The 9,582-nt window shown below is 39.0% G+C and overlaps 2 protein-coding genes across 2 annotated transcripts in view; both read left to right on the top strand.

Annotated features, from left to right (window-relative positions):
- LOC107564451 (splicing factor 3A subunit 1-like) overlaps positions 1-6,048 on the top strand; it is a 10,416-nt gene extending 4,368 nt beyond the window's left edge. The window contains exons 4-15 of the mRNA XM_016249542.1: positions 679-936; positions 1,028-1,102; positions 1,367-1,517; positions 2,680-2,876; positions 3,005-3,122; positions 3,214-3,521; positions 4,069-4,302; positions 4,412-4,601; positions 4,888-5,048; positions 5,165-5,266; positions 5,399-5,470; positions 5,616-6,048. Coding sequence (XP_016105028.1) covers positions 679-936; positions 1,028-1,102; positions 1,367-1,517; positions 2,680-2,876; positions 3,005-3,122; positions 3,214-3,521; positions 4,069-4,302; positions 4,412-4,601; positions 4,888-5,048; positions 5,165-5,266; positions 5,399-5,470; positions 5,616-5,717 — 1,968 coding nt within the window. The 3' untranslated portion in view covers positions 5,718-6,048. The remainder of the gene's footprint in view (positions 1-678; positions 937-1,027; positions 1,103-1,366; positions 1,518-2,679; positions 2,877-3,004; positions 3,123-3,213; positions 3,522-4,068; positions 4,303-4,411; positions 4,602-4,887; positions 5,049-5,164; positions 5,267-5,398; positions 5,471-5,615) is intronic.
- A 396-nt stretch (positions 6,049-6,444) lies between these two features.
- Positions 6,445-9,582, top strand: part of LOC107564458 (DNA polymerase delta subunit 2-like) — a 4,258-nt gene continuing 1,120 nt past the window's right edge. The window contains exons 1-8 of the mRNA XM_016249548.1: positions 6,445-6,507; positions 6,609-6,658; positions 6,750-6,870; positions 6,958-7,081; positions 7,197-7,311; positions 8,728-8,812; positions 9,007-9,164; positions 9,253-9,380. Coding sequence (XP_016105034.1) covers positions 6,445-6,507; positions 6,609-6,658; positions 6,750-6,870; positions 6,958-7,081; positions 7,197-7,311; positions 8,728-8,812; positions 9,007-9,164; positions 9,253-9,380 — 844 coding nt within the window. The remainder of the gene's footprint in view (positions 6,508-6,608; positions 6,659-6,749; positions 6,871-6,957; positions 7,082-7,196; positions 7,312-8,727; positions 8,813-9,006; positions 9,165-9,252; positions 9,381-9,582) is intronic.

The raw sequence follows: 9,582 nt of genomic DNA, 5'->3' as shown, positions 1-9,582 counted from the left end.
TTTATTTTAAACTTAAAGCTAATGCATAAGTGTAATGTTTAACACGGCTTGCCCTGTCAGGCGCTTTGACAGATGCACATGCTGTTTAATGTGTGATATAATTCCTCGGCGCAAAACTTTCATTTTACAGTTATATTCTTATCTGTAAATGTTACATATTGAAGCAAGTGAGTGTTTAAATTTGGCATGAAGGCTCATCCTGACAGTCTGCGTTAAACTTCAGACTTTACTGAACGAGCGCCGGTACACATGCGCGTCAAACAAACGGAACGCAGTATAGAGAAAGACAATATTCAGTGCAAAAATATTAATTTTGCTGATATATCTGTTATTGGATGTTAAATTTAGGTTTAAAAGTCAACATGTAATTCAAGTATTTTATGATAGTAACTGTAAAGGGATAACAGCGTGTGATTGAATATAAATGTAAGACGTTTCTGCCATTTACAGACTAAAGAAATGACAGTAAGAGGTTACCGTGTTCAGAGTGAATGTGTGTGTTCTTGCAGAACATTCCTCTTATCTGTTAACACAGAGTTTGTGCTTTTAGTTGCAGCCCTAATAATTAATTCCATTTATTGTGATTAAAGCAGTCAAGTCATAATGTAAGCAGTCTGATTTGAAAGCCTTACAGAACTGGATATGTTATGAAGAACTCATGTGTTTGTGGTCATTTAGGTTCAAGCACAGGTGATCCATGAGAGTGTGGTGCCCAAGGAGCCTCCACCTGAGTTTGAGTTCATTGCCGACCCTCCCTCCATCTCAGCCTTTGATCTGGATGTGGTGAAGCTGACCGCACAGTTTGTCGCCCGAAATGGCCGCCAGTTTCTCACGCAGCTGATGCAGAAGGAGCAGAGGAACTTCCAGTTTGACTTTCTTCGACCACAGCACAGCTTGTTTAACTACTTTACAAAACTGGTGGAGCAATATACAAAGGTACGGCAGCAATGCAAAGAACAAATCAGATTGAGGTGGCTAAAGAGAGCGGAGTATTTTGGGATTCACTTAAACGATTGGCTTCTTGCAGGTTTTAATCCCTCCAAAAGGTCTTTTTCTGAAACTGAAGAAGGAAGCAGAGAATCCTCGTGAGGTCTTGGACCAGGTAATTATAACAGCCATTCCAGATCACACTTAATGGAAAACCACAATAGGAAACTTATAGTGAATCAGGGAGTAGAACTGAAATTGCTAAATATATGTTATATATTATAAGCCAATACTTGTTGAATTCAGTAGGTCCCGAAAATTCTCTCAGGCTGTTTCTCAGTTGATCAGTCTGATATGTGAAACTCATAAGATCACAAAATGATGTTTAGATCAGATTGACCTTACAACTGTAATATCACATCTTTCCCCAATATTTTAGGTGAGGTATCGTGTGGAGTGGGCCAAATTCCAGGAGCGAGAGAGGAAGAAGGAAGAGGAGGAGCGAGAGAAGGAGAGAGTGGCTTATGCTCAGATTGACTGGCATGACTTTGTGGTGGTGGAGACTGTGGACTTTCAGCCACATGAGCAAGGTGAGCATGTGTAATAATGTGCGATTTCAAATATTTCAAGATTTTTATTTGCACAAACATACTGTTGCATCAGAAAAATGTTCTTTATTTTGTTAATGGCAAAAATGTATTCCCAGAACTTTGGTTCAGTTAGCTAACTACAGACACAAACTCAACTCACTGGCTTCTCTCCTGAATGATTTCACACGAGTCTCTTCAGACCTCAGAACTGTACATGAATTATGAGCTTCTAGAACTTCTGATTGAAGCTGTGCGTGACCTCCTAACTGAACTCCATTCCACAAAACAGTATAAATAACATAACAGTTTTTTTTCTTAGTCGTAAGTGCAAACAATAAGTGCAACCATAATAAAAGTATTCTCTCAATATTCAAAGTGGAAATAGATACCACATTTTTCTTCAAGCATGATACAGAGCTAAGCGATGATTACAACTACACAGCCCAGCCTAAGGTAGGTTTGATATTAGAAATTATTGTATGTAACCTAATATGCATGCTGCTCTCAAAATGTGGGGTATTGAAATCCCTTTAAAACGCGCTTGTGTTTGACTTTCGCTTTTGAATTTGCTATCACGCGTACTCTTTGTATAAGAAGCGCGGGGTGCTGAGAATGCATTCTACAAGATAAGCCATTTGTCAGACGCTTAAGCTCTGTTGCACAACGAATCCTCCGCCATGGTCTTGTCAGTCATCTCGCCTTATTCTTGACATGCGATCAGTGAATTCTGATTCCTGCTGCACTGTGTGCGACTGCAGCTCATGCTGAATGAGAAGAGTAGCTGCTTACAGTTTAGAATTGAGGCGACCGTTATTCAACTGAATTAAATGGTTTTTATTTCTATAAAAAAGCTAAATGACAGTGGATTAATGTAAACGTAATGGTGGCATATTCTGTGCTAATTTCACCCTCATACTCCTTCATGGCGATATCGTGAGATCTTTTCACCTCAATGAGAAATCTTGTCTCAATCTCAATTCACATCTCGTGGCATGAGATCTCATCACACCCCTAGTAGTAGTATATAATTAACACAATATTAATTTATATTTATAATATAAATTAATAAAATAATTATATATATATTACTAGTTATATATATAGTCGTTGATATTCATATTCTCGATAATAATCATTTTTTTTACTATTATACATATTACAGGCAATTTCCCTCCTCCCACTACTCCTGAGGAGCTGGGCGCTCGTATCCTGATCCAGGAGCGTTATGAGAAGTTTGGAGAGAGTGAGGAGGTGGAGATGGAGGTTGAGAGTGAAGATGAAGAGGATGAGAGAGTGGGCAGGGTGGTAGGACATGCAACTCAGTTAGACCAGGACACACAGCTGCAGGACATGGACGAGGTGAGACAACCAGGGTGATCATATCAATGGGACGAGGATGTTACATGTTCACATAATGTAACAAATGAGCAGTTCATAGAAGTGGGTAAACTAACACTCTGATTGACCTGTTATTCCTCTCTCAATAGGGCTCTGATGAAGAGGATAATGGCATGAAGGCTCCTCTACCCCCTGATAACCCTGTGCCACCACCTCTGCCCCCCACCCCGGACCAGGTTATCATCCGCAAAGACTATGACCCCAAGGGTAAAGGCTTTTTTTAAACACACACTTTAACATACTAGAACAGCAAATATTTCATTGTATCCACTCACTTTCTATCTCATCTTTCTTTCAGCCTCTAAGCCTCTGCCTCCTGTGGTCGCCCCTGGAGAGTACCTCATCTCTCCCATCACTGGTGAGAAGATCCCAGCCAGTAAGATGCAGGAGCACATGCGCATCGGCCTGCTGGACCCCCGCTGGCTGGAGCAGCGTGACCGCAGCATCCATGAGCGTCAGATCGAGGAGGAGGTGTACGCTCCGGGCCTGGACATTGAGAGCAGCCTGAAGCAGCTGGCCGAGAGACGTACCGATATCTTCGGTGTGGAAGAAACAGCCATTGGTAAGAAGATCGGAGAGGAGGAGATACAGAAACCAGAGGAGAAGGTAAGAAAGAAAAAGAAACAAATTATATCTGCTGTTCAACATTGTAGTAGACAAATTAATTAAACTAGTGTTCTAAAAGTCTGCAGGACCAAAACAATGCCCATTGTTGAGAAACCCATAAACACTTAAACCAGATCACTAAAACAAATTATTTAACCCTCTGGTGATCCTCTGTCATTTTAGACTGGACAGTGTTGTGTTTTGAATTTTACTCTTTTTTTTTTTTTTACTTCATCAAAATTGTGGACATGATTAGAAAGGGTTAAGTTAATATTATAATTATTTATTATTTATTAAATTAAATGCATATATTCATATATAGAAATTATAATATAGGGCTTATTATTTCATATAGATATACATGGTGTATAATTTAGAGGTGAAATCCTCTAAAAATAGAAAATATTAAAGAATAATTATTAAAAACATGTAGCACATTAATAAAAAAATATTATGCTTATTGCGCTTATTGTCCTTGGTGCCCCCTTAGTGAGGAATACCAGAAGGTAGTAGTGTTCATCTAACAACCCTTCCTCTTACTCCGCAGGTCACATGGGACGGTCACTCGGGCAGCATGGCTCGTACCCAGCAGGCGGCTCAGGCTAACATCACCCTGCAGGAGCAAATTGAAGCCATCCACAAAGCTAAAGGTCTAGTGCAGCAGGACGACACCAAGGAGAAGATCGGCCCCAGCAAGCCCAACGAGATTCCTCAGCCGCCCTTGCTATCAGTAGCCCCCAGCCTTCCCAAACCCACCCCACCCATTAGCATCACACCTGCTGTGAGTCTCAATCTGTGTCTGCATTCGGGAGTTTTGAGAGATCAGCTTGATTGTCAAACACAAAAATTAAAGTGCTCGTTCTAACTAAAGGTTCTTGTGTATATTCCAGATGGCACCTCCAGTGCGGACCACCTTGCTCCCTGCTGTTCCTGTCATACCCAGACCTCCAGTGGCCCCTATGGTGCGTCTGGCCCCCATGCCACCCATGCTGCATGCCCCACGCATCAGTGTGTTGCCCATGCCACCCTCTGCATCCCATATTATGGCACCCAGACCTCCACCGATGGTGGTTCCTGCTGGTGAGTCTTTGGAATAACAGATCTGTTGCGTAGCTATTTGTAATTTAAAAATTAATTTAAATAAATATTCAACAGACATTTCTATATTAAATATAAAAAAAGTAATATAATAATAGTAGAATTTATATTATATAAATAATGATTTTTTTATTTAATAAAACTTTTGTTATATAATTGTAATAATAATTACTAATAAATAATTAGTAATTTAATAATTGATTTAATAATAATATTAATTTTGTTAATAATAATAATTTTGCTATAATAAATCTCTTTTGTTTTGTAGCATTTGTACCTGCTCCCCCTGTGCCTCAACCTCCCAGCGCTGTTGCCGCCCCCATGCCTCCTGCCCATCCTCCACCTCCTCACGAGGACGAGCCTTCCAGCAAGAAAATGAAGACCGAGGACAACCTGATTCCAGAAGAGGAGTTCCTGCGCAGGAACAAGGTGCATTGCTGCTGCAGCAAACTGTTTTGAGTGCAGTTAGCAATGAATATTTTTGAACTGTTATTACATAAGGGTCATCTGTTAATCATTTCAATTTGACCTTTGCTCTCTTTTAGGGACCTGTTGCAGTCAAGGTCCAGGTGCCCAACATGCAGGACAAGACAGAATGGAAGCTGAGTGGCCAAGTGCTGAACTTCAGCCTGCCTCTCACAGACCAGGTAAAGAGTTTGCCCATCTCGTATCTGTATGCACCATTTGAACACATTTTAACTACTAATCCTTAGAATTATACAAAACATGTATAGAATTCATGAAAATGTGAGCTAATCAAATGCCATACTGTGCCTCAGGTGTCTGTCATCAAGGTTAAGATCCACGAAGCCACTGGTATGCCGGCTGGAAAACAGAAACTGCAGTACGAGGTAAAATATGTCAGTTGAATAATGAGATGGTTATTTTATTTAAACTCTGAATGCTTAAAAGAACAAGGCATCTTAGTTATGACATTACTAAATATAAAAGTATTTGCTTTGAAAACTCAGATCTCCTGTTGTGTTGATTCTCCAGGGAATTTTCATCAAAGATTCCAACTCTCTGGCCTATTACAACATGAACAACGGATCTGTCATCCATCTGGCCCTTAAGGAGAGAGGAGGAAGGAAGAAGTAGATCGCTCATCTTCTCTGTTTCAATCCTCCGCATTAATTATTGTGCTTATAATCCTGTTACTTTTGTACACTTAAAAGAACTTGTGCTGTGTTCAGAGTAATCAGTGTCTTGTGATTATCCTACATTCAGTGCATGGATAATTAAATAACACCGAACATTTAATATTGGCAGTCGTCTCCTAGCAAACTGCCCTTTTTTAGTCTCACTTTTCATTGAGGTGATTGTGTTAAATATTTGCAAATCTAAAGTTGAGCTTTGAAGCATTACATTTTGTCGGATGCATAATAAATACTTGTCTCTTTGGAAAACCTACCTAATAAATTTCAGTTGTTATTAGCCATACTGTCTTTTTTCCCCTCACAAATATTGCCATTACTTATTTTTCATATTACATTCTCAATTTTGATCAAACTAGATTTATAATATATATTGTAGAAAAAAACAGCACAGCAGGTAAGAAAGTGAAGCTGTTGAGCTGCTAGCATACAGTAAGATGCGTGTTTTACACTTATATAGATTTGTAATAAACAGTTTTTCTGTCAATATGGGGTGCTGTGTGTACATTAATGAGGAAAAAAATTAACTTAAATGATTTTAGCAAATGGCTGCAATATAACAAAGAGTGAAAAATTTAAGGGGGTCTGAACACTTTCCGTACCCACTGTATATTTTATTAACATAACATTGTTTAATTGCTAATCTAGCGTCCAAAAGCGTGCCCTCAGTCATGTTCTCAGACGTGATCGTGCCGAAGGAGACGCTATTGTCTGCTCCAGGCTCAGAGGAGCCGGTGTTTGACCGTCTCCAGCTCTCGTTCAGCGGCTGCTCGGAGAGATTCCGCCTCGGCGAGCGCAGCTTCAGCCGCCAGTATGAGCACATCTACGCCACCAGACTCCTGAAGATGAGAGACGTCCTCGCCGACAGAGCCAGGCAGAAGTGGGGTGAGAAACCTCTGCAAAGTTGTTGACAGGCTCGTGCTGCTGTTGTGTTCTGCCTGAGGCGTTTCTGAACATGACTGGATGTGTGTGGCAGGCGGAGTCGTGCCCATCAGGAGCTGTGTGACCTGCAGACGGGTGAACAGTGTATAATAGTGGGCACCATATTCAAAAACATGGAGCTGCAGCCCTCCATCCTGAAGGAGATCAGTGAGGAGGTAAAACTCCACCTGATGTTACAAACTTAAGCTTCCTGTCCTCTCTGTCTTCCCATCTTTAACATGTCTTTTCTCTCTCTTCTTCAGCACAATCTATTGCCTCAGCCACCTCGTGCCAAATACATCAGCCAATCAGATGAGCTTATTTTGGAGGATGAACTGCAGAGGATCAAACTAGAAGGCAACATTGACACTCCTAAGTTTGTAACAGGTGGGATACAGGAAAGTTAGGGAACATTTGTCAATAAATAGTAAGACAAACTGATCCGTCTCAGTCTTCTCGGGCTTCTCAATCTTCATGCTTTGTTGTGAAATGGTATTTTCAGGTAGTGTTATTGCTATCATGGGTGCAGAGAAGAATGATGGGAAATTCACTGTTGAAGACTTCTGCATGGCCGACCTTCCTCCACAGACCCCCAGACAGCCTCTCGGCTCAGACAGGTGCAGAAACACACCTGACATGACTGACCAGAGATCCGGAGGTTTTTTTTTAGACATACTGATGTATGCAGCAGTTTTAAAAATCTGGCTAATACATAACTGTTATGGCTGTTAACTGATAAATAATGAGTATTAAAATTAAGGTATTATTTTGTCTAAATAAATGAAAAATAAACCATTAAAAAATGGAAATAAAAAAGAATGAAACCATAAATTTGGAAATCACAACATGAGAATGTGCAGCGTGAAATATGGATATTCATTTTGGATTTAGGAAAGATTACATTTAATAGTATTATTTAATTAACAGTATTTTAAAAATGAACTTAAGTGAGTGTTATATGATGGCAAAAAGTAATCTAAATCAGAGAAAAAAAGAATACAAAAATATATAAAAAAATAAATCGACCAATAAAAATAAATCAAAAAAATGTTGAAAGTTGCCATGAAATCAAATTTGACCAAATTGACAATTCTATTTTTTATTTTTATTTTTGTGGAATATTGCAGTGTTTATTATAAATGATTTATCAGTGCATATTGTTATATTTTTGGAAATCTTTTATACATTTTATTGTGATGGACATATATAAGACATAATAGAGAAGAAAAGACATCTCAGTTTCCATTGCATGTCGACTTTAATATATATATATTGGCTGACAACCTAGCTGAATCGGATATATCATGCATCCCTAGTGTTGAAGTTGCTCATACATGTCTGGTAATCACAAGTGGATTCTTTGACTACAAATGTTTTTGTGAACAGGATGTATACATTGAAGCCTTCAGAACGCTTTATACAAAAATGTATAAAGTAAACAAATGTTTCAAACAGATTAAAGTGCAAAAGAATTATAAAGAACAATAGGTAACACTTTATGATAAGGTCTCATTAGTTAACCTTAGTTAATGCATTAACATTAACAATAGCCAATTGCTACATTTGTTACAGAAGTTATACTTTTTTTTTTTTTTAAACAACTGTTAGTTCATGTTAGCTCAGGTCCTTTAAATAATACCTTTACAACTTTTGATTTTTATAATGTGTTATTAAATGTTAAATTTATCTAAGATTAACGAATGCTTTAGAATAATTTTTCATTTGCAGTTTGTTAACTAATGAATTAATTAATGTTAAACAACAGAGCCTTAATGTAAAGTGTGACCGAACAAAGAATCAAAACCTTTTCAAACAATATCTAGGGCATGTTGTAGTCCAGAGTAAAATGTTAAAAAAATAAATGGTCTATTAAGTCTAAGAATTTAAGTATTTAAATAAGTACGCAGCATAAGAATTCAGTGCTGTGATGAGCACCACTGCGAATACAAAAATCTGAATGGCTGTTTGAAAGAACAGAAAGTAGGACAGCTGCTTTGTTTACAGGGTTAACGGCTGCATTTCTGCTGTCAGAGAGTGAATGTGCGCTTTCAATCAGTGCATCTCTTTCACTGGTTCTGCCATGAGCTTCTCATCCGGGTTGAGTTTGTTTACATCAGAGTGCGCATGAGTCTTTGACGCAGCATTCAGCGGTGTTGTGCATTTTAACCAGTTGATGCTAAAAGTATTCTTAAAATGCATTCAAAAAATCAGAATAATTAGAAATATATAATTATTCACGGTATTTTGAAGTGCCCACGATAATAATATAAAATGTTTTGAAGTCTCTGTAATATGTGATTTGTTCCCTATAGGCCTCTGTACCTGTAGATGTCATGCCTGGACAGTATGACCCAACAAACTACACTCTTCCCCAGCAGCCTTTGCACCGCTGCATGTTCCCTCTGTCTGTGCCCTTCCCCACGCTGCAGCTGGTCAACAACCCCTACCAAGCCATCGTAGATGGTGTCCGGTGAGTAACTACCTGTGTATTTATCCTCTCTCAGTGGTGTGGTGTGGTGAGCAGCTCTTGGCCGTGAATGTTTTGTGGTTCCTCTAAGGTTCTTGGGCACAGCAGGACAGAATATCAGTGATATTGTGAAGTACAGCAGTATGGATGATCATCTGGAAATACTGGAAAGCACACTGAGACTCCGCCACCTGGCTCCCTCCGCTCCGGACACACTGGGTCTGGACAGACTATTTTCTCTGATATATTTGCAACAATTTTTGGCCCTATTGTTGAATTATCAAAGGGTTGTTCTGTTTTTTTTAGCGTAATATCTGTGTACCTCAATTCAAATGAACAAAATCATGAGCTTCACATTCATTTGTGTACACTGAATTGTGTTGAAATTATTCTCGGTGGTAATTTCACCCAGAATGTATAT

The sequence above is a fragment of the Sinocyclocheilus grahami genome, unplaced genomic scaffold (assembly GCF_001515645.1).
Source record: "Sinocyclocheilus grahami isolate Dianchi unplaced genomic scaffold, SAMN03320097.WGS_v1.1 scaffold936.1, whole genome shotgun sequence".
NCBI lineage: Eukaryota > Metazoa > Chordata > Actinopteri > Cypriniformes > Cyprinidae > Sinocyclocheilus > Sinocyclocheilus grahami.
The sequence above is the reverse complement of the archived record's forward strand: the minus strand, read 5'-3'. Positions and strand labels throughout refer to the sequence as shown.